Source organism: Callionymus lyra, chromosome 9 (assembly GCF_982586985.1).
Source record: "Callionymus lyra chromosome 9, fCalLyr1.hap1.1, whole genome shotgun sequence".
NCBI classification, from domain to species: domain Eukaryota; kingdom Metazoa; phylum Chordata; class Actinopteri; order Syngnathiformes; family Callionymidae; genus Callionymus; species Callionymus lyra.
This window is the reverse complement of record NC_141826.1, coordinates 27,933,053-27,959,399: the sequence shown is the minus strand read 5'-3', so window position 1 is coordinate 27,959,399 and position 26,347 is coordinate 27,933,053. Positions and strand designations below refer to the sequence as shown.

The following is a 26,347-nucleotide window of genomic DNA, read 5'->3' as shown; positions in this document are numbered from 1 at the left end:
TGTTCTCTGGACTTGAATGGAGATATAAAGTCTCACGAGGAGCTGCTGATCCACTGAACCCACTGAAGATCAATAATTCACGTTCAGTAAAACGCTGTCATTCTCCACAGAAACCCGAGAAGTCATTTCTCTGCTTTGTTGGGAAGTTTTGGATCCGACACATTAAATCCCGATGAGCCAGAACTAGAGCATGAGATGAATATGTTAGTGTGTGTGTGTGTGTGTGTGTGTGTGTGTGTGTGTGTGTGTGTGTGTGTGTGTGTGTGTGTGTGTGTGTGTGTGTGTGTGTGTGTGTGTGTGTGTGTGTGTGTGTGTGTGTGTGGCCTCGTGACATAGACATGAACTTCTCTGACTCTGACTCCAACACTTTGACTCACGTCTATAATAAATACAATAACATACATTCAAGTCTGAATTAAATATTGTCTTTTAAAGTACTTTGTTTATTTTATTTATTTAAAATGACAGTTACATTAAAACGATGCTGCACCAGATGCTACTTTCCATCTGTCGTCCTCAACCAAGATACAGTTTACATAATACATCAATATTCAAATGAAGCAAAAACACAATAATAAGTACATTCTGTTTGTACAGATTAAAATTTGAGGTTTAGAAGTAGATAAAGTGCGTGAGTTTAGTTCATCATTCACAGAGTGGCAGCTCTCAGCTGGTACCCATGAGGGTAGGATCTGATGGTACCCACAAGGGTAGGATCTGATGGTACCCACGAGGGTAGGATCTGATGGTACCCACGAGGGTAGGATCTGATGGTACCCACGAGGGTAGGATCTGATGGTACCCACAAGGGTAGGATCTGATGGTACCCACGAGGGTAGGATCTGATGGTACCCACGAGGGTAGGATCTGATGGTACCCACGAGGGTAGGATCTGATGGTACCCACGAGGGTAGGATCTGATGGTACCCACAAGGGTAGGATCTGATGGTACCCACGAGGGTAGGATCTGATGGTACCCACGAGGGTAGGATCTGATGGTACCCACAAGGGTAGGATCTGATGGTACCCACGAGGGTAGGATCTGATGGTACCCACGAGGGTAGGATCTGATGGTACCCACGAGGGTAGGATCTGATGGTACCCATGAGGGTAGGATCTGATGGTAGGATCTGATGGTACCCACGAGGGTAGGATCTGATGGTACCCACAAGGGTAGGATCTGATGGTACCCACGAGGGTAGGATCTGATGGTACCCACGAGGGTAGGATCTGATGGTACCCACGAGGGTAGGATCTGATGGTACCCACGAGGGTAGGATCTGATGGTACCCATGAGGGTAGGATCTGATGGTACCCACGAGGGTAGGATCTGATGGTACCCACGAGGGTAGGATCTGATGGTACCCATGAGGGTAGGATCTGATGGTACCCATGAGGGTAGGATCTGATGGTACCCTTGAGGGTAGGATCTGATGGTACCCATGAGGGTAGGATCTGATGGTACCCATGAGGGTAGGATCTGATGGTACCCATGAGGGTAGGATCTGATGGTACCCATGAGGGTAGGATCTGATGGTACCCATGAGGGTAGGATCTGATGGTACCCATGAGGGTAGGATCTGATGGTACCCACTTGTTACTTGTGATAGTGTAGTAACAAGGATATATGTGTAGTATTGTCCAGTACTTGACTCTGGTGTTGTGATAGTGTAGTAGCAAGTATATATGTGTAGTATTGTCCAGTACTTGACTCTGGTGTTGTAGTATATACAGATCACATGACTTTTGACGAAGACGTAACTGCTCTCATTTGTTTTCAGACTAAAATATGTCCAAACATCAGATTTAAAAGCTGCTGGACTCACTGTATCCTCTCGTCCTCAGTATTTCCCCTTTAGCTGTGGAGGACGTAACAACTGCTGCCATGTAGAGGCCGGAGCTTTAATTGCAACACAAAAATGAACAAATGCTGTTGGTAACAGTGCATGTTGTGATAAATATTGTGATATTTTTTTACAACTTGTTTACTCAAATGTTAACCAAGGTTCTCATGTTCTGGTGAAGATTTCTTGATCAACGCTTTCTCTCCCTCAGGTGTTCATGGAGGACGTGAAGTCTCGTGGTCCGTTCATCTACTCAGTGCTGGAGTCGGCTCAAGCTTTCCTGGCTCAACATCCCTTCACGGAACCAGAGGAGACGCTGACAGACGGCAAAGGTAATGACAACACAACTCCAGAATAACTACACAACTCCAGAAAAACTACAAAACTCCAGAATGATCTTCACTTTAGCTGCAGCTTCAAATCGTCCAATAACTGATGAGTATTTACCGCGAGGATGTTCTTCTCTCCTCTGGTCGCTCCTCCCGTCTGACCTCATGAACCTCTGACCTCATGAACCTCTCTCTGACCTCATGAACCTCTCTCTGACCTCATGAACCTCTCTCTGACCTCATGAACCTCTCTCTCTCTGACCTCATGAACCTCTCTCTCTCTGACCTCATGAACCTCTCCCCCTCTGACCTCATGAACCTCTCTCTGACCTCATGAACCTCTCTCTCTCTGACCTCATGAACCTCTCTTTCTGACCTCATGAACCTCTCTCTCTCTGACCTCATGAACCTCTCTCTCTGACCTCATGAACCTCTCTCTCTGACCTCATGAACCTCTCTCTGACCTCATGAACCTCTCTCTGACCTCATGAACCTCTCTCTGACCTCATGAACCTCTCTCTCTCTGACCTCATGAACCTCTCTCTCTCTGACCTCATGAACCTCTCCCCCTCTGACCTCATGAACCTCTCTCTCTGACCTCATGAACCTCTGACCTCATGAACCTCTCTCTCTCTGACCTCATGAACCTCTCCCCCTCTGACCTCATGAACCTCTCTCTCTCTGACCTCATGAACCTCTCTTTCTGACCTCATGAACCTCTCTCTCTCTGACCTCATGAACCTCTCTCTCTGACCTCATGAACCTCTCTCTGACCTCATGAACCTCTCTTTCTGACCTCATGAACCTCTCTCTCTCTGACCTCATGAACCTCTCTCTCTGACCTCATGAACCTCTCTCTCTGACCTCATGAACCTCTCTCTGACCTCATGAACCTCTCTCTGACCTCATGAACCTCTCTCTCTGACCTCATGAACCTCTGACCTCATGAACCTCTCCCCCTCTGACCTCATGAACCTCTCTCTCTCTGACCTCATGAACCTCTCTTTCTGACCTCATGAACCTCTCTCTCTCTGACCTCATGAACCTCTCTCTCTGACCTCATGAACCTCTCTCTGACCTCATGAACCTCTCTTTCTGACCTCATGAACCTCTCTCTCTCTGACCTCATGAACCTCTCTCTCTGACCTCATGAACCTCTCTCTGACCTCATGAACCTCTCTCTGACCTCATGAACCTCTCTCTGACCTCATGAACCTCTCTCTCTGACCTCATGAACCTCTCTTTGACCTCATGAACCTCTCTCTCTGACCTCATGAACCTCTCTCTGACCTCATGAACCTCTCTCTCTCTGACCTCATGAACCTCTCTCTCTGACCTCATGAACCTCTCTCTGACCTCATGAACCTCTCTCTGACCTCATGAACCTCTCTCTGACCTCATGAACCTCTCTCTCTGACCTCATGAACCTCTCTCTGACCTCATGAACCTCTCTCTGACCTCATGAACCTCTCTCTCTGACCTCATGAACCTCCATTTCTGACCTCATGAACCTCTCTCTCTGACCTCATGAACCTCTCTCTCTGACCTCATGAACCTCTCTCTCTGACCTCATGAACCTCTCTCTCTGACCTCATGAACCTCTCTCTGACCTCATGAACCTCTCTCTCTGACCTCATGAACCTCTCTCTGACCTCATGAACCTCTCTCTGACCTCATGAACCTCTCTCTGACCTCATGAACCTCTCTCTGACCTCATGAACCTCTCTCTCTCTGACCTCATGAACCTCTCTTTCTGACCTCATGAACCTCTCTCTCTCTGACCTCATGAACCTCTCTCTCTCTGACCTCATGAACCTCTCTCTGACCTCATGAACCTCTCTCTGACCTCATGAACCTCTCTCTCTGACCTCATGAACCTCTCTCTCTGACCTCATGAACCTCTCTCTTTGACCTCATGAACCTCTCTCTGACCTCATGAACCTCTCTCTCTGACCTCATGAACCTCTCTCTGACCTCATGAACCTCTCTCTGACCTCATGAACCTCTCTCTGACCTCATGAACCTCTCTCTCTCTGACCTCATGAACCTCTCTTTCTGACCTCATGAACCTCTCTCTCTCTGACCTCATGAACCTCTCTCTCTCTGACCTCATGAACCTCTCTCTGACCTCATGAACCTCTCTCTGACCTCATGAACCTCTCTCTCTGACCTCATGAACCTCTCTCTGACCTCATGAACCTCTCTCTCTGACCTCATGAACCTCCATTTCTGACCTCATGAACCTCTCTCTCTGACCTCATGAACCTCTCTCTCTGACCTCATGAACCTCTCTCTCTGACCTCATGAACCTCTCTCTGACCTCATGAACCTCTCTCTGACCTCATGAACCTCTCTCTGACCTCATGAACCTCTCTCTGACCTCATGAACCTCTCTCTGACCTCATGAACCTCTCTTTGACCTCATGAACCTCTCTCTGACCTCATGAACCTCTCTCTGACCTCATGAACCTCTCTCTCTGACCTCATGAACCTCTCTCTCTCTGACCTCATGAACCTCTCTCTCTCTGACCTCATGAACCTCTCTCTGACCTCATGAACCTCTCTCTGACCTCATGAACCTCTCTCTGACCTCATGAACCTCTCTCTGACCTCATGAACCTCTCTCCCCCAGAGGTCTCCCCCCGACAGCGGATACTGAACGTGAGTCGCTCTGTGTGGAAACAGGCGAACGTTACCAGCGACCTGTGGGAGAAACTGACGGCGCGATGTGTGGATCGACAAAGGTCGTATTAAGTCATTGTCAATCATAGTTCATGATATCATAGTTCATGTCATCATAGTTCATGTGATCATAGTTCATGTGATCATAGTTCATGTGATTATAGTTCATGATATCATAGTTCATGTGATCATAGTTCATGTCATCATAGTTCATGATATCATAGTTCATGTCATCATAGTTCATGTCATCATAGTTCATGTGATCATAGTTCATGTGATCATAGTTCATGATATCATAGTTCATGATATCATAGTTAATGTGATCATAGTTCATGATATCATAGTTCATGTGATCATAGTTCATGATATCATAGTTAATGTGATCATAGTTCATGATATCATAGTTCATGTCATCATAGTTCATGTCATCATAGTTCATGTGATCATAGTTCATGTGGTCATAGTTCATGTGATCATAGTTCATGATATCATAGTTCATGTCATCATAGTTCATGTCATCATAGTTCATGATATCATAGTTCATGATATCATAGTTCATGTGATCATAGTTCATGTGATCATAGTTCATGATATCATAGTTCATGTCATCATAGTTCATGTCATCATAGTTCATGTCATCATAGTTCATGATATCATAGTTCATGTCATCATAGTTCATGATATCATAGTTCATGTGATCATAGTTCATGTGATCATAGTTCATGTGATCATAGTTCATGATATCATAGTTCATGCCATCATAGTTCATGATATCATAGTTCATGATATCATAGTTCATGTGATCATAGTTCATGTGATCATAGTTCATGATATCATAGTTCATGTCATCATAGTTCATGTCATCATAGTTCATGATATCATAGTTCATGTCATCATAGTTCATGTCATCATAGTTCATGTCATCATAGTTCATGATATCATAGTTCATGTCATCATAGTTCATGTGATCATAGTTCATGTCATCATAGTTCATGTGATCATAGTTCATGTCATCATAGTTCATGATATCATAGTTCATGTCATCATAGTTCATGATATCATAGTTCATGTCATCATAGTTCATGTCAAACATTATTGTGAAGTTTAAATATTTAAGTTTAAGCTTGAAAAGGTAATAAAAAACACATCAGACATAATAGTTTTTTAATTTCAGTATAAATATGAATAAAAGTCTTTTCTTTTATTTAATGTTTTCTAAAAACCTGCTTCATTATTTAATTTATGGAAGCAGGAATAATCTGGAGTGACGAGAGCCATAAAGTAAACACTTGAATAACAAATAAAAACACTTTAATGACATTTTAATCACCATATAGTCATTATCCTGACCTTATCTTAAGAGATCGTCTCATTGATTCCAGTTTGAAGCGACGATGAAACATGTTTGAAACACGTTCTTCATTCACTCAAAGATCCACTTCTTCTTCAGGCACATGGAGAGAACGCTGGAGCGACTGCTGCAGGTCCAGGCGTCCATGGAGGAGCTGCTGGTGGCTCTGGAGCAGGCGGAGGGCGTGAGAGACGCCTGGGAGCCTGTAGGAGATCTTTTCATCGACTCCCTGCAGGACCACATCGACGCCACCAAGGTACACACACTTGTGTACACACTCATGTACACACACTTGTATACACACTCATGTACACACACTCATGTACACACACTTATGTACACGCACTTATGTACACGCACTTATGTACACGCACTCATGTACACGCACTCATGTACACGCACTCATGTACACACACTCATGTACACGCACTCATGTACACGCACTCATGTACACGCACTCATGTACACGCACTCATGTACACGCACTCATGTACACGCACTCATGTACACACACTCATGTACACGCACTCATGTACATGCACTTGTATACACACTTATGTACACACACTCATGTACACGCACTCATGTACACGCACTCATGTACACGCACTCATGTACACGCACTCATGTACACGCACTCATGTACACGCACTCATGTACACGCACTCATGTACACGCACTCATGTACACGCACTCATGTACACGCACTCATGTACACGCACTCATGTACATGCACTTGTATACACACACTTGTATACACACTCATGTACACGCACTTATGTACATGCACTTGTATACACACACTTGTATACACACTCATGTACACGCACTTATGTACATGCACTTGTATACACACACTTGTATACACACTCATGTACACACACTTATTAGATGCACTTGTATACACACACTTGTATACACACTCATGTACACACACTCATGTACACGCACTCATGTACACGCACTCATGTACACGCACTCATGTACACGCACTCATGTACACGCACTCATGTACATGCACTTGTATACACACACTTGTATACACACTCATGTACACGCACTTATGTACATGCACTTGTATACACACACTTGTATACACACTCATGTACACTCACTTATGTACATGCACTTGTATACACACACTTGTATACACACTCATGTACACACACTCATGTACACACACTCATGTACACGCACTCATGTACACGCACTCATGTACACGCACTCATGTACACACACTCATGTACACGCACTCATGTACACGCACTCATGTACACGCACTCATGTACACGCACTCATGTACACGCACTCATGTACATGCACTCATGTACACACACTCATGTACACACACTCATGTACACACACTCATGTACACGCACTTATGTACACGCACTTATGTACACGCACTTATGTACACGCACTCATGTACACGCACTCATGTACACGCACTCATGTACACACACTCATGTACACGCACTCATGTACACACACTCATGTACACGCACTCATGTACACACACTCATGTACACACACTCATGTACACGCACTTATGTACACGCACTTATGTACACGCACTCATGTACACACACTTATGTACACACACTCATGTACACGCACTCTTGTACACGCACTCATGTACACACACTCATGTACACGCACTTATGTACACGCACTCATGTACACACACTTATGTACACGAACTTGTGTACACGCACTTGTGTACACACACTTGTGTACACACACTTGTGTACACACACTTGTGTACACACACTTGTATACACACACTCGTGTACACACTCTTGTATACACACACTCGTGTACACACTCTTGTATACACACACTCATGTACACACACTTGTATACACACTTGGATACACACACTCATGTACACACTCTTGTATACACACACTCATGTACACACTCTTGTATACACACACTCGTGTACACACTCTTGTATACACACACTCGTGTACACACTCTTGTATACACACACTCATGTACACACACTTGTATACACACTCATGTACACACACTTATGTACACACACAGGGACGCCACCAAGATACACACACTTGTATACACACACTCATGTACACATACATGTATACACACACTCCTACACATACTCATGTACACAATTTGTATACACACATTTATACACAAACGTATACATTTTAATCGTCTCCATCTCTCCTACACACACTCATGTACACACACTCATGTAAGTAAGTAAGTCAATTATATTTGTGGAGCACTTTTCCAGACCAGATGTGTACACACATTCATAAACACACACTCATGTATACACTATCATGTACACACGCAGACACAAACACGTCGACGCCACCAACACATACATCATATACACACACCTACAAACATGCAAACACACCTGCACACAGACACGCACTCACACAGTAGTTTGACAGGTGTGTGTGGATAGTTGTGTCGACAGAGGAAAGTGAGATCATCTGTAAAAACATCATGAAGCTGAGATCACGACTGAACAAATGAGTTTCTTTAAATACTTGATTGTATTTGATCGACTCGTCCATATTCATGGTGAGTCTCTGGAGTGTTTGTCGCTTCACTGTGTCCCACTTTCAGCGACAACACTTGAAATATTGAGACGTTCAGTTCGTCTGCGTCTCTCACACATGAAATATAGATGTTTGTAAATGTAACAATCTGACGCCAGATATAATTCATCACATCAAGTTTTTCACGGAGGAAACATTTTTCAAATGACAATTTATTCTTTTGACAATTTATCAGATTTAAACGTCAACTTGTGATGAACTCTGGCATCATGTAGTGAATGTTCTTATAATAAGTAATAAAAATAATAAGTTCCTCATCATGACCATGTTTTACACTCATTACTTTATAAAGTTGCTCTGAAATCTGGACGAACGAGAGGTTACGAGAGTCCATTATGATGTAATAATGGCTTCACTCCTCCTCCAGCTGTAATCACGCTTTGTTTATACAACGAGTCCCTTGAAGGTGGAGACCATTGATGACGTGCGGTGACAAACCTCCATGCTTGACCAATCACAGCAGTTAATAATGTTTATTTTGTCGTGGTGAAGGTGGCGTCGTGTCGATAAAGTTGCATACAAACACAACAAGGATCAGCTTCAATCGTTTGTGTCGTGGTGAAGGTGGCGTCGTGTCGATAAAGTTGCATACAAACACAACAAGGATCAGGTTGAATTATTTTGTCGTGGTGAAGGTGGCGTCGTGTCGATAAAGTTGCATACAAACACAACAAGGATCAGGTTCAATCGTTTGTGTCGTGGTGAAGGTGGCGTCGTGTCGATAAAGTTGCATACAAACACAACAAGGATCAGGTTCAATCGTTTGTGTCGTGGTGAAGGTGGCGTCGTGTCGATAAAGTTGCATACAAACACAACAAGGTTCAGGTTGAATTATTTTGTCGTGGTGAAGGTGGCGTCGTGTCGATAAAGTTGCATACAAACACAACAAGGATCAGGTTCAATCGTTTGTGTCGTGGTGAAGGTGGCGTCGTGTCGATAAAGTTGCATACAAACACAACAAGGATCAGGTTCAATCGTTTGTGTCGTGGTGAAGGTGGCGTCGTGTCGATAAAGTTGCATACAAACACAACAAGGATCAGGTTCAATCGTTTGTGTCGTGGTGAAGGTGGCGTCGTGTCGATAAAGTTGCATACAAACACAACAAGGATCAGGTTCAATCGTTTGTGTCGTGGTGAAGGTGGCGTCGTGTCGATAAAGTTGCATACAAACACAACAAGGATCAGGTTCAATCGTTTGTGTCGTGGTGAAGGTGGCGTCGTGTCGATAAAGTTGCATACAAACACAACAAGGATCAGGTTCAATCGTTTGTGTCGTGGTGAAGGTGGCGTCGTGTCGATAAAGTTGCATACAAACACAACAAGGATCAGGTTCAATCGTTTGTGTCGTGGTGAAGGTGGCGTCGTGTCGATAAAGTTGCATACAAACACAACAAGGTTCAGGTTGAATTATTTTGTCGTGGTGAAGGTGGCGTCGTGTCGATAAAGTTGCATACAAACACAACAAGGATCAGGTTCAATCGTTTGTGTCGTGGTGAAGGTGGCGTCGTTTCGATAAAGTTGCATACAAACACAACAAGGATAAGTTCAATCGTTTGTGTCGTGGTGAAGGTGGCGTCGTGTCGATAAAGTTGCATACAAACACAACAAGGATCAGGTTCAATCGTTTGTGTCGTGGTGAAGGTGGCGTCGTGTCGATAAAGTTGCATACAAACACAACAAGGATCAGGTTCAATCGTTTGTGTCGTGGTGAAGGTGGCGTCGTGTCGATAAAGTTGCATACAAACACAACAAGGATCAGGTTCAATCGTTTGTGTCGTGGTGAAGGTGGCGTCGTGTCGATAAAGTTGCATACAAACACAACAAGGATCAGCTTCAATCGTTTGTGTCGTGGTGAAGGTGGCGTTGTGTCGATAAAGTTGCATACAAACACAACAAGGATCAGCTTCAATCGTTTGTGTCGTGGTGAAGGTGGCGTCGTGTCGATAAAGTTGCATACAAACACAACAAGGATCAGGTTCAATCGTTTGTGTCGTGGTGAAGGTGGCGTCGTGTCGATAAAGTTGCATACAAACACAACAAGGATCAGGTTCAATCGTTTGTGTCGTGGTGAAGGTGGCGTCGTGTCGATAAAGTTGCATACAAACACAACAAGGATCAGGTTCAATCGTTTGTGTCGTGGTGAAGGTGGCGTCGTGTCGATAAAGTTGCATACAAACACAACAAGGATCAGGTTCAATCGTTTGTGTCGTGGTGAAGGTGGCGTCGTGTCGATAAAGTTGCATACAAACACAACAAGGATCAGGTTCAATCGTTTGTGTCGTGCTGAAGGTGGCGTCGTGTCGATAAAGTTGCATACAAACACCACCCTCTGCTCAGCTGTTCAAGGAGGAACTCGCTCAGGTGAAGGAAGGCATGAAGCTCGTGAACGACGTCGCTCACCAGCTCGCCATCGCTGACGTGCACCTGTCCGTGGACAACGCTCGCGCCCTGGAACACCTGAACAACAGGTGGAAGCTGCTGCAGGTAAACTGCTGTCACATGACGCAGAAGATCTTCATGGAAACTTCTTCAAGTTATCTTTAGATTAGTCTGTGAAAATGTTAGTGTTTCAACATTATTGTGAATAGAAAATATACTTAATATAATATAACTTAATATATATAAATATATATTAGAAGTATATTTGTCTTATGTGTTTAAACCTTTAAAAATACTGTGAACATTATTTTCTTAATCTTTGAATCAAACTGAAATAAATAATAATATATAAACTCTTATCAACATATAAAACAATCTTACCATCAATTTATTTGTGAAACATCAACACAGGAAGTCGATCAGTGTCAGAATAAAAGCTCTGATCGATCAGTTTCTCTGTGAACGAACATGATCGATAACAAAAGTATAAGTTACAGGTGAGAATAATTATCTTTATTTAGAAAATATATTCTTTCATTTCCGTTGAAAATGGTTTAAAATAATATTTTATCGGCTGAAAAACTAACATCGCTGATCAACTTTTGTCGTTTTGTTGTTTCCTCTTAGTCTTACTTTATGTTGTGTGTGTTCAAATGTGTGTTAAATGTGTGTTAAATGAAGACACAGTGTGTTGAGTTGTGTTACAGGTCGGTGTGTAAAGTGTGTAGTTAGTGTTTCTCTGACGGTTTTCATCGTCAAAGACTTTTATGTCTCGATCTGTCGAATCATGTGTCAGCATGAGGAGGCGGAACACAACAACACAACAACACAACAACACAACAACAAAACAAACACAACAACACAACAAACACAACAACAACACAACAACAACAACAACACAACAACAACACAACAACACAACAACAACACAACAACACAACAAAACAACACAACAACAACACAACAACATATATTATTATTATTATTATTATTATTATTATTATTATTATTATTATTATTATTATTATTATTATTATTATTATTATTATTATTATTATTATTATTATTATTATTATGATCATCAACTCTCTGGTGATAACTCGTGCAACACTCGACTTGTTGATCGATCAATCTTCTCGTCTCCTCCGACCTCAGGAGGCTTCAGAAGATCAGCAGAAGAACATTTATGTTCTTCATGTTCCAATGAAGGTGATGAAACTTGTGTCTTCAGGGATCCATAGAAGAACGACTGAAGCAGCTTCAAGACGCTCATCGAGACTTCGGACCTGGATCTCAACACTTCCTGTCAGGTGAGACTCACGAGCTGAACCTTCATCATCTGAAGATGTTTTATTTGTTCAGTCAGACTTAATAAGACCTAATGTGTTCTACACCTGTAGATGTTCTACACCTGTACATGTTCTACACCTTCACGTGTTCTACACCTTTACATGTTCTACACCTTTACATATTCTACACCATTACATGTTCTACACCTTTACATGTTCTACACCTTTACATGTTCTACACCTTCACGTGTTCTACACCTTTACATGTTCTACACCTGTACATGTTCTACACCTTTACATGTTCTACACCGGTACATGTTCTACACCTTTACATGTTCTACACCTGTACATGTTCTACACCTTTACATGTTCTACACCTGTACATGTTCTACACCTGTACATGTTCTACACCTGTACATGTTCTACACCTTCACGTGTTCTACACCTTTACATGTTCTACACCTGTACATGTTCTACACCTTTACATGTTCTACACCTGTACATGTTCTACACCTTCACATGTTCTACACCTGTACATGTTCTACACCTGTACATGTTCTACACCTTTACATGTTCTACACCTTTACATGTTCTACACCTTCACGTGTTTTACACCTTTACATGTTCTACACCTTTACATGTTCTACACCTTTACATGTTCTACACCTTTACATGTTCTACACCTGTACATGTTCTACACCTTTACATGTTCTACACCTTCTCGTGTTCTACACCTTTACATGTTCTACACCTTTACATGTTCTACACCTTCACGTGTTCTACACCTTTACATGTTCTACACCTGTACATGTTCTACACCTTTACATGTTCTACACCTGTACATGTTCTACACCTGTACATGTTCTACACCTGTACATGTTCTACACCTTCACGTGTTCTACACCTTTACATGTTTCTACACCTGTACATGTTCTACACCTTTACATGTTCTACACCTGTACATGTTCTACACCTTCACATGTTCTACACCTGTACATGTTCTACACCTGTACATGTTCTACACCTTTACATGTTCTACACCTTTACATGTTCTACACCTTCACGTGTTTTACACCTTTACATGTTCTACACCTTGACATGTTCTACACCTTTACATGTTCTACACCTTTACATGTTCTACACCTGTACATGTTCTACACCTTTACATGTTCTACACCTTCTCGTGTTCTACACCTTTACATGTTCTACACCTTTACATGTTCTACACCTTTACATGTGTTCTACACCTTTACATGTTCTACACCTTCACGTGTTCTACACCTTCACGTGTTCTACACCTTTACATGTTCTACACCTTCACGTGTTCTACACCTTTACATGTTCTACACCTTCACGTGTTCTACACCTTTACATGTTCTACACCTTCACGTGTTCTACACCTTTACATGTTCTACACCTTCACGTGTTCTACACCTTTACATGTTCTACACCTTCTCGTGTTCTACACCTTTACATGTTCTACACCTTTACATGTTCTACACCTTCACGTGTTCTACACCTTTACATGTTCTACACCTGTACATGTTCTACACCTTTACATGTTCTACACCTGTACATGTTCTACACCTGTACATGTTCTACACCTGTACATGTTCTACACCTTCACGTGTTCTACACCTTTACATGTTCTACACCTGTACATGTTCTACACCTTTACATGTTCTACACCTGTACATGTTCTACACCTTCACATGTTCTACACCTGTACATGTTCTACACCTGTACATGTTCTACACCTTTACATGTTCTACACCTTTACATGTTCTACACCTTCACGTGTTTTACACCTTTACATGTTCTACACCTTGACATGTTCTACACCTTTACATGTTCTACACCTTTACATGTTCTACACCTGTACATGTTCTACACCTTTACATGTTCTACACCTTCTCGTGTTCTACACCTTTACATGTTCTACACCTTTACATGTTCTACACCTTTACATGTGTTCTACACCTTTACATGTTCTACACCTTCACGTGTTCTACACCTTCACGTGTTCTACACCTTTACATGTTCTACACCTTCACGTGTTCTACACCTTTACATGTTCTACACCTTCACGTGTTCTACACCTTTACATGTTCTACACCTTCACGTGTTCTACACCTTTACATGTTCTACACCTTCACGTGTTCTACACCTTTACATGTTCTACACCTTCACATGTTCTACACCTTCACGTGTTCTACACCTTTACATGTTCTACACCTTCACATGTTCTACACCTTTACATGTGTTCTACACCTTCACGTGTTCTACACCTTTACATGTGTTCTACACCTCCACATGTTCTACACCTGTACATGTTCTACACCTTTACATGTTCTACACCTGTACATGTTCTACACCTTTACATGTTCTACACCTGTACATGTTCTACACCTTCACTGATCTACACCTAGATGTGTTCTACACCTTTACATGTTCTACACCTTTACATGTTCTACACCTGTACATGTTCTACACCTTTACATGTTCTACACCTGTACATGTTCTACACCTTCACTGATCTACACCTTCACGTGTTCTACACCTTTACATGTGTTCTACACCTCCACATGTTCTACACCTGTACATGTTCTACACCTTTACATGTTCTACACCTGTACATGTTCTACACCTTTACGTGTTCTACACCTGTACATGTTCTACACCTTCACTGATCTACACCTAGATGTGTTCTACACCTTTACATGTTCTACACCTTTACATGTTCTACACCTGTACATGTTCTACACCTTTACATGTTCTACACCTGTACATGTTCTACACCTTCACTGATCTACACCTACATGTGTTCTACACCTTTACATGTTCTACACCTCTACATGTTCTACACCTTTACATGTTCTACACCTTTACATGTTCTACACCTGTACATGTTCTACACCTTTACATGTTCTACACCTGTACATGTTCTACACCTTCACTGATCTACACCTACATGTGTTCTACACCTCTACATGTTCTACACCTTCACTGATCTACACCTACACGTGTTCTACACCTTCACATGTTCTACACCTGTACATGTTCTACACCTTTACATGTTCTACACCTGTACATGTTCTACACCTGTACATGTTCTACACCTTCACGTGTTCTACACCTCTACATGTTCTACACCTTCACTGATCTACACCTACATGTGTTCTACACCTCCACATGTTCTACACCTCTACATGTTCTACACCTTCACTGATCTACACCTACATGTGTTCTACACCTCCACATGTTCTACACCTTCACATGTTCTACACCTTCACGTGTTCTACACCTTCACATGTTCTACACCTTCACGTGTTCTACACCTTCACATGTTCTACACCTGTACATGTTCTACACCTGTACATGTTCTACACCTTTACATGTTCTACACCTGTACATGTTCTACACCTTTACATGTTCTACACCTTTACATGTTCTACACCTGTACATGTTCTACACCTTTACATGTTCTACACCTGTACATGTTCTACACATTCACGTGTTCTACACCTCTACATGTTCTACACCTTCACTGATCTACACCTACATGTGTTCTACACCTCCACATGTTCTACACCTTCACATGTTCTACACCTGTACATGTTCTACACCTTTACATGTTCTACACCTGTACATGTTCTACACCTTTACATGTTCTACACCTGTATATGTTCTACACCTGTACATATTCTATACCTTTACATGTTCTACACATGTACATGTTCTACACCTTTACATGTTCTACACCTGTACATGTTCTACACCTTTACATGTTGTACACCTTCACGTGTTCTACACCTCTACATGTTCTACACCTTCACATGTTCTACACCTTCACATGTTCTACACCTTCACGTGTTCTACACCTTCACATGTTCTACACCTTAACATTTTCTACACCTTCACGTGTTCTAAACCTTCACATGTTCTACACCTTCATGTGTTCTACACCTTCACGTGTTCTAAACCTTCACGTGTTCTACACCTTCTCGTGTTCTACACCTTTACATGTTCTACACCTTTACATGTGTTCTACACCTTCACATGTTCTACACCTTCACATGTTCTACACCTTCACGTGTTCTACACCTTCACATGTTCTACACCTTTACGTGTTCTACACCTTCACGTGTTCTATACCTTCACATGTTCTACACCTTCAAGTGTTCTACACCTTCACATGTTATACACCTTCACATGTTCTACACCTTCACATGTTCTAAACCTTTATGTGTTCTACACCTTCACATGTTCTACACCTTTACGTGTTCTACACCTTTACGTGTTCTACACCTTCACGTGTTCTACACCTTCAAATGTTCTATACCTTCAAGTGTTCTACACCTTCACGTGTTCTACACCTTCACGTGTTCTACACCTTCACATGTTCTAAACCTTTATGTGTTCTACACCTTCACATGTTCTACACCTTTACATGTTCTACACCTTTACATGTTCTACACCTTTACATGTGTTCTACACCTTCACATGTTCTACACCTTTACATGTTCTACACCTTTACATGTTCTACACCTTTACATGTGTTCTACACCTTCACATGTTCTACACCTTTACATGTTCTACACCTTTACATGTTCTACACCTTTACATGTTCTACACCTTTACATGTGTTCTAAACCTTCACGTGTTCTACACCTTCTCGTGTTCTACACCTTTACATGTGTTCTACACCTTCACATGTTCTACACCTTTACATGTTCTATACCTTTACATGTTCTACACCTTTACATGTGTTCTACACCTTCACATGTTCTACACCTTTACATGTTCTACACCTTCACATGTTCTACACCTTTACATGTTCTACACCTTTACATGTGTTCTACACCTTCAGATGTTCTACACCTTTACATGTTCTACACCTTCACGTGTTCTACACCTTCACATGTTCTACACCTTTACATGTTCTACACCTTTACATGTTCTACACCTTCATGTGTTCTACACCTCTACATGTTCTACACCTTTACATGTGTTCTACACCTTCACATGTTCTACACCTTTACATGTTCTACACCTTCACGTGTTCTACACCTTTACATGTTCTACACCTTTACATGTGTTCTACACCTTCACATGTTCTACACCTTTACATGTTCTACACCTTCACGTGTTCTACACCTTCACATGTTCTACACCTTTACATGTTCTACACCTTTACATGTTCTACACCTTTACATGTGTTCTACACCTTCACATGTTCTACACCTTTACATGTTCTACACCTTCATGTGTTCTACACCTTTACATGTTCTACACCTTCACGTGTTCTACACCTCTACATGTTCTACACCTTCACTGATCTACACCTACACATGTTCTACACCTTCACGTGTTCTACACCTTTATGTGTTCTGTACCTTTCTTCTGTCATTCTTCTGTCTTTCTTCTTACGTTCTCCTGTTGCTCTTTTGTTCGTTCTTCGTTCTTCTGTCGTTCTTCTATCGTTCTTCTGTCTTTCTTCCGTCTTTCATCTGTCGTTCTTCTGGCGTTCTTCTGGTGTTCTTCTGTCGTTCTTCTGTCTTTCTTCTGTCGTTCTTCTATCGTTCTTCTGTCTTTCTTCTGTCGTTCTTCTGGCGTTCTTCTGACTTTCTTCTGTCATTCTTCTATCGTTCTTCTGTCTTTCTTCCGTCTTTCATCTGTCGTTCTTCTGGCGTTCTTCTGTTGTTCTTCTGGCGTTCTTCTGTCTTTCTTCTGTCGTTCTTCTATCGTTCTTCTGTCTTTATTCCGTCTTTCATCTGTCGTTCTTCTATCGTTCTTCTGTCTTTCTTCCGTTTTTCATCTGTCGTTCTTCTGGCGTTCTTCTGTCTTTCTTCTGTCTTTCTTCTGTCGTTCTTCTGGCGTTCTTCTGTCTTTCTTCTGTCGTTCTTCTATCGTTCTTCTGTCTTTATTCCGTCTTTCATCTGTCGTTCTTCTATCGTTCTTCTGTCTTTCTTCCGTTTTTCATCTGTCGTTCTTCTGGCGTTCTTCTGTCTTTCTTCTGTCTTTCTTCTGTCGTTCTTCTGGCGTTCTTCTGTCTTTCTTCTGGCGTTCTTCTGTCTTTCTTCTGTCGTTCTTCTGTCTTTCTTCTGTCTTTCTTCTGTCGTTCTTCTGGCGTTCTTCTGGCGTTCTTCTGTCTTTCTTCTGTCGTTCTTCTGTCTTTCTTCTGTCTTTCTTCTGTCGTTCTTCTGGCGTTCTTCTGTCTTTCTTCTGTCGTTCTTCTGTCTTTCTTCTGTCGTTCTTCTGTCGTTCTTCCTCGTCTGAGTCATGAATGTGTCTCTTTCTTCTTCGATACTCATGTGAACCTGTGACGACGAACACGGCACGTCTTCGTTGATGAAACATATGTTCCTCCTCAGGTTCTGTGCAGATACCATGGGAACGAGCCATATCTCCCAACAAAGTGCCGTATTACATCAAGTAAGTGTCTCCACCGTGGACGTGTGATGAAGAACTGACCCGAGGAGATGAAGTGACCTTCACTGGAGCATTAGTTTCTTCTCAAGTGTGACAGAAACATTCAAACGACTGTAGCTTCGACATCCTGAGGTTTTCATATTTGACTTGATTCTTCGTTACAAAAGTATTTCTGTCCGACGCTGAAGGTCAAACATGAGAATAAACGTTAACAAGAATCTCTTCATGTCAAAGTGATTTAAAGGATGAGTCGAGTTTAAAAGTTTAACACCAGGAGGAGATTAAACCTCAAACGTTTCAACAACAAATGTCGAGTCTTGAGATTTAATCAACAAATGTTTTCTCTCTATGAACTTCAGTGTGTGTGTGTGTGAGTGTGTGTGTGTGTGTGTGTGTGTGTGTGTGTGTGTGTGTGTGTGTGTGTGTGTTTGTGTGTGTGCATCAGTGCGTTTGTGTACGTGTGTGTGTGTGTGTTATTTTTCTCTGTGTGTGTGGGTTGTGTGTCAATATGTGTGTGTGTGTCTGTGTGTTTGAATATGTGTTGTTTTGTTCTGTGTGTGTGTGCGTGTTTGCATGTCAGTATGTGTGTGTTGTAAACAGGTCAATTGACTTTGCTGTCAGGTTGTGTGTTTGTTTCCTCCACACTTCTCTTACTACCGGTAATTGTTTGCAACAAACCTCTGGACTCTTGATTCAAGTCATCAGTTCTCCGTGAGGATCGATGAGTGATTAGTATCAGAGCAGCGTTAAAGTGGCTCAAATCAATGATCAACTCGAGCAAAAAGCAGTTTTGCTGCAGGATCTTCGACCGTCTTCTTCCTTTTGGTGTTTACTTCGTCAAATCATGAAGAAGAGAAAAATCAAGACACAGTTTCATACAATATATAGTGATACTGTAGTAACAAGTATATATGTGTAGTATTGTCCAGTACTTGGCTCTGGTGTTGTGATAGTGTAGTAACAAGTATATATGTGTAGTATTGTCCAGTACTTGACTCTGGTGTTGTGATAGTGTAGTAACAAGTATATATGTGTAGTATTGTCCAGTACTTGACTCTGGTGTTGTGATAGTGTAGTAACAAGTATATATGTGTAGTATTGTCCAGTACTTGGCTCTGGTGTTGTGATAGTGTAGTAACAAGTATATATGTGTAGTATTGTCCAGTACTTGACTCTGGTGTTGTGATAGTGTAGTAACAAGTATATATGTGTAGTATTGTCCAGTACTTGGCTCTGGTGTTGTGATAGTGTAGTAACAAGTATATATGTGTAGTATTGTCCAGTACTTGGCTCTGGTGTTGTGATAGTGTAGTAACAAGTATATATGTGTAGTATTGTCCAGTACTTGACTATGATGTTGTGATAGTGTAGTAACAAGTATATATGTGTAGTATTGTCCAGTACTTGACTCTGGTGTTGTGATAGTGTAGTAACAACTATATATGTGTAGTATTGTCCAGTACTTGACTCTGGTGTTGTGATAGTGTAGTAACAACTATATATGTGTAGTATTGACTCTAGTGTTATGATAGTGTAGTAACAAGTATACCTGTGTAGTATTGTCCAGTACTTGGCTCTGGTGTTGTGATAGTGTAGTAACAAGTATATATGTGTAGTATTGTCCAGTACTTGACTCTGGTGTTGTGATAGTGTAGTAACAAGTATATATGTGTAGTATTGTCCAGTACATAAGTATATATGTGTAGTATTGTCCAGTACTTGACTCTGGTGTTGTAGTATTTACAGACCACATGACTCTTGATGAAGTCGTAACTACTTTCGTTTGTTTTCAAACCAAAATATGTCCAAAATCAGCTTTAAAAGCTGCTGGACTCACTGTATCCTCTCGTCCTCAGTCATCATTCTTCCTTTAGCTGCGGAGAACTTGTGTCAGAACTCATTGTTCGGCTGTCAATTTTGGATACAAGATGGTTATGAAATAATAAATTAAAAATGTTGTTTTATTTTGTTAGTTCATTTTACTTTTATCACTCGTTTCCTGAACCAAAAACAAATCTATCGTAGTGACGACGACATCATTGTCGTACGATCTGTCAATCAAACACGTCACAAACGTCGACTCGTCTTCAAGATGTTTGTCTTCAGACTCACGTCTCTCTTCTCGCAGCCATCAGGCCCAGACCACCTGCTGGGACCATCCAAAGATGACGGAGCTGTACCAGGCCCTGGGTGAGTCCAGACCCGTCCAGAGGTCAGAGGTCGTGACCTCAATCATTTGAATCAGATGTGAAACGAGTGCAGATGAAATATTATTGATTGACAGCGATGTTGAAACATGTTGTTTTGATGCTTGAGATACAAGATGTTTGTTTGAAGAAGAAAACATTAGATTCAAGAATAAATGTTTTCTTGAACAAATAACATCTTAATATTTATTATTTATTATTGATTAACTTCTTGAATCTCAAAGTGAAGATAAAACATTTATGTTGAAGATAATTCAAGAAAAATCATTTCAATCACATTTGTTGAATAATTTACTGATGATTTACAAACTGAAGACGTTTTTGTTGAAACATGTTCAATTATTTACATCAGAGTCTTTTAATGCGTTTTATATATAAATATATATAAATATATATATATGACTTGATTTACTAACTGTTTATCTCCTTTTCTCTCTCTCTCTTCATCTCTCATCTCCCTCTCTCTCTATCTCTCTCTCCCTCCCTCCAACTATCTCTCCATCTCTCTCTCCATTTCTCCATCTTTCCATCTCTCTCTCTCCATCTCTATCTTTCTCTCTCTCTCTCTCTCTCTCTCTCTCTCTATCTTTCTCTCTCTTCCTCTCTCTCTCTCTCTCTCAACTCTATCTTTCTCTCTCCCTCTCTCTCTCTCTCTCTTCCTCCCCCCCTCTCTCTCTCTCTATCTTTCTCTCTCTCCCTCTCTCTCTCTTCCTCCCCCCCTCCCTCTCTCTCCCTCTCTCTCCCTCTCTCTCTCTCCCTCTCTCTCTCTCTCCCTCTCTCTCTCTCCATCTCTCTCTCTCTCTCCATCTCTATCTTTCTCTCTCTCTCTCTCTCTCATCTCTATCTTTCTCTCGCTCCCTCTCTCTCTCTCTCTCTCTCTCTCTCATCTCTCGCTCTCTCTCTCTCTCTCTCTCCCTCTTCCCCCCCTCTCTCTCTCTTTCTCTCTCTCTCTCTCTCTTCCTCCCCCCCTGTCTCTCTCTCTCTCGCTCTCTCTCTCTCCCTCTCTCTCTCTCTCTCTCTCTCTCTCGCTCTCTCTCTCTCTCTCGCTCTCTCTCTCCCTCCCTCCCTTCCTCCCTCTCTCTCTCTCTCTCTCTCTCCATCTCTCCATCCATCTCTCTCTCTCTCTCTCCATCCCTCTCTCTCTCTCTCCATCCCTCCATCCATCTCTCTCTCTCTCTCTCCATCCCTCTCTCTCCCCCTCCCTCCCTCCCTCCCTCCATCCATCTCTCTCTCTCTCTCTCCATCCCTCTCTCTCCCCCTCCCTCCCTCCCTCCCTCCATCCATCTCTCTCTCTCTCTCTCCATCCCTCTCTCTCCCCCTCCCTCCCTCCCTCCCTCCATCCATCTCTCTCTCCCTCCATCAGCCGAACTGAACAACATCAAGTTCTCTGCGTACCGAACAGCGATGAAGTTGCGTCGGGTCCAGAAAGCTCTGAGACGTACGTTTGAATCATGTTTGTGTCGTTGATCTGATGCTGAGACTTGGATCCAGCAGGAGGTCCAGACCTTCTCTGCTTTCTAACGAGTCTAGCTCTGACCCCGGGGTCCCCGAGGTGTTCCCGCTCCAGAGTCGTGTTCTCTCTGGTGGTGAAGTCTTCAGCAACGATGGCGTCCAGAAGAGACTCAAAAACACTTGAAACTGATTATTTTGTCAGAAGCTCGTCTTCTCTCTGGACGTCTCTTTCTCCCTCAGAGTGATTTTCTTGAACGCAGTCGATTTACTTCTCACTCCAGACTTCATCTCAATCGTTCTCTCGTTCTTCTTCACCCCCGGATCACTCGCTTCCACGCGAGCTCACACTTTCCTGCTCATTTCCAGCAGAACAACTGGAGATGAAAGTGTTTCCGACTCGTCTTCGCTTGAAAATGTCGTCGTGAGTCTCTTGGAAATTCATTCTCTGTGAACAAGACGTGTTTGAGCTTCATTTAGTTTATGTTCTTCACAATATTTGCTGCTTCTCTCGTCGTTATCGTTCCTCCATGAGCGACATTCGCTCGAATCATCCGTTAACAGGAAGTGATTTCATCTGTTTCCTCCTTTATGTCGCGCATCAACGAACAGACAGAAGACGATGTTTTCTGTCACAGAGACGCCAAGAAATACACAGAAAACACAGAAGTACACACTTTCAGACGTTAGCTCCGGCAACAGTGTGATGTTAAAGAAACAGTGTCTTTGTAAAAGCCAGTTAGTGCCAAGTGTAGAGATCTTTGCGTAGAAATTATAATTCTGCTCCAAAAAATGATAATAAAATGATTAATAATGTTATATATAATATAAACACTAGCCGAAGAGTTTCTGAAACGATCTTCATTCTTTAGGGGATGAAATGCATGCTGGGAATATAAAAACAAAACACCTTTAACGTGTGAGATGTTGACTTTACGAATGTTTTGGCTTTTACCCATCATGCCTTTCACCAGCGTGAAGCTCCTGCAGATCAGACCATGAGATCTGAGGTCACGACGACTCTCGTGACCTTCACCTGTCGAGAACATCACCCGACTAGTTTCCCATGATGCACCTCTGCATCTCAGTCTGAATGTTTCCTCTTCTCTCAGGAACCTGTTTTCATTTGAGACGTTGATTTGTTCCAGATCAGGAGACGTTGACCTTCGTTCAAATGTTTTCTTCACAGACCTTCAGATAAAAACTAACTTTTAATTCATGAAAATACAAAACTGTTATTTTCTCATTAATTCTCTGAGTGAACTCGACCTAAAGAAGCGTCACATGATCATTTTATGTCAGAAAAAGATGTGTTTTTCAAATGAAAGACCTTTAAGACGCTGATAATCGATAAAAACAGATTAAATTTGTTAATTCTTCTCGGCTCTGAGGTCCAGAAGCTCTGATCTCATCTCACATCCACTGGAGCAACACAATCATTGACACTGAGGAGGTTGAGGAGCTCAGTCGTCCGTGAGAGACTCGGAGTAGAACCTCTGCACACAGAAGCCAGTTAGAGGTGTTTGGAGCAGCTGGGTGGAGGCCTCGGGGCAGACCCAGGTCATCAAGTCTTGTGTCTCTGCTCCGCCAGTGGACCTGGTGGCTCTGAGCAACCTGGTGGAGGTGTTCCGGGAGCAGGACCTGCAGCAGGCGGAGACCGTGATGGACATGGTGGACGTGATCCACGGACTCACGGCTCTGTACGAGCGGCTGGAGGAGGAGCGACCGATCCTGGTCAACATCCCTCTGTGCGTCGACATGTGTCTCAACTGGCTGCTCAACGTCTACGACAGGTTGGTTCCTGGAGGGTCAGAGTTCGTCTTTAGAGTCAGATCACAATCGAAGAACTTTAGTTCATGTTCAACAAATTATTATCATTATTGTTCCAAAATAAATGATCTTGAAATACAATCTTTTTTATCAACCATTTACTTTTCTTCTTGTGCTGTTAGTGTCACTTTAAGGATTTGTTCACAGGAGAAAATCAATACAATAATAACAAACAATACAAAGAATAGTTTGTCATATGGAATAAAAGGGAGATAAGATTATTTACAGGTAACAAGAAAAATCCCAAAATAATTAAAAATCCTAAGAAGTTATTTGCCAAGAAAATTTGTGTTAGACAATAAAAAATGTGTTTTTTTTTTACATTTTTCAATGAAAAAAAACAATAAAACTGATATTGTAACTTTTAATGAGTATAAAATCTGCTCATGACTCAAAAATTGAACACGTTTCTAAACCACACTCAAGTATTGACCTGATCAGATCAATACATGGATCATGATCCACCAGTCGATGTCGATCACATGACATTCAAAATAGGTCCATCTGACACTTGATTGACAGACTGTCATATCAAGAATAATTAATGAAAAACTGAACCTCCTATTATGATTGTAATAACTTTGTAATTATCTCGTGTGTTTAACCATCCGGAGGTTAAAACAGAAACACTTTTGAATCAGAAAACAAATAGTTTTTCAGAAAAGTCAAAAGTCTAAAACCGAAATCTACACCATAAGAAAAATAACAGTTAATGTGTAGATAAAATATATCAATATGTATGAAGAGAAACTATGAATAAATGTGTGAAATACAATATAATTGCAAACATTTGTCATCGTTGCCGTTGTGTCAGTGACTCATTTAAACATTTTATTTATTATTTAATGGATTATTAAGAATCACATGTGGTCTCAGGTGAAGTTCTGTATTTAAGGAAATGAAAAATGAAAAACAGCAAAACAAGTAATAATGCGAACATTAATATTTAATTCAACTATAATGACTGATATAACAAATCAAGTCGGAGGATTTTACATGTTTTTCCAAACTTGTTTCATGAAAAACAAACATTTGAAGTGAGTCAAGTGATCATGTGACGCTGACCCGCGTCACGATGCCTCGTTCCTGCTGCGATGATCGTCAGATACTCTGGACTCACCGTCATGTCAGTCGTCAGCGTCTCTCCTTCTGTTCTCTCTGCAGCGCTCGCAACGGAAAGATGCGAGTTCTGAGCTTCAAGATGGGTTTGGTGAGCCTGTGCAACGCTGACGTCCAGGACAAGTACAAGTGTGAGTGCATGGTGTCGACAACTGGTGCTGTGACACACACATGCACACGCACACACACATACACACACGCACGCACACGCACACATACACACACACACGCACACGCACACACACACACACACACAAACATGCACAAAGGCACAATTTCATGAGCAAAGGTTGCAGCAACACAACTGGATCATTAACTGTATCATGAAACCTCATTAACTGTATCATAAAACCTCATTAACTGTATCATGAAACCTCGTTAACTGTATAATGGAACTTCATTAACTGTATCATAAAACCTCATTAACTGTATCATGAAACCTCGTTAACTGTATCATGAAACTTCATTAACTGTATCATGGAACTTCATTAACTGTATCATGGAACCTCATTAACTGTATCATGAAACCTCGTTAACTGTATCATGAAACTTCATTAACTGTATCATGAAAACCACGTCAGGTGTTTCATGAAACCTCAACTTCTCACCACTGGACAAGAATGATGATCATATACGACACAAGTTTCTGAGACAAGAGAAGACTTTGGATGGATGGATGGATGGATGGATGGATGGATGGATGGATGGATGGATGGATGGATGGATGGATGGATGGATGGATGGATGGATGGATGGATGGATGGATGGATGGATGGATGGATGGATGGATGGATGGATGGATGGATGGATGGATGGATGGATGGATGGATGGATGGA

General features: G+C 41.8%; 1 protein-coding gene across 2 annotated transcripts in view; it reads left to right on the top strand.

The window, feature by feature from the left end:
- Positions 1 to 26,347, top strand: part of drp2 (dystrophin related protein 2) — a 164,484-nt gene that overhangs the window by 108,196 nt on the left and 29,941 nt on the right. For both annotated transcript variants that reach the window (XM_087798742.1, XM_087798741.1), the window contains exons 4-13: positions 2,056 to 2,176; positions 4,806 to 4,917; positions 6,306 to 6,462; positions 11,143 to 11,289; positions 12,416 to 12,494; positions 18,848 to 18,908; positions 21,034 to 21,095; positions 22,476 to 22,550; positions 24,153 to 24,354; positions 25,556 to 25,641. In XM_087798742.1, the coding sequence (XP_087654868.1) occupies positions 2,056 to 2,176; positions 4,806 to 4,917; positions 6,306 to 6,462; positions 11,143 to 11,289; positions 12,416 to 12,494; positions 18,848 to 18,908; positions 21,034 to 21,095; positions 22,476 to 22,550; positions 24,153 to 24,354; positions 25,556 to 25,641 (1,102 nt within the window). The remainder of the gene's footprint in view (positions 1 to 2,055; positions 2,177 to 4,805; positions 4,918 to 6,305; positions 6,463 to 11,142; positions 11,290 to 12,415; positions 12,495 to 18,847; positions 18,909 to 21,033; positions 21,096 to 22,475; positions 22,551 to 24,152; positions 24,355 to 25,555; positions 25,642 to 26,347) is intronic.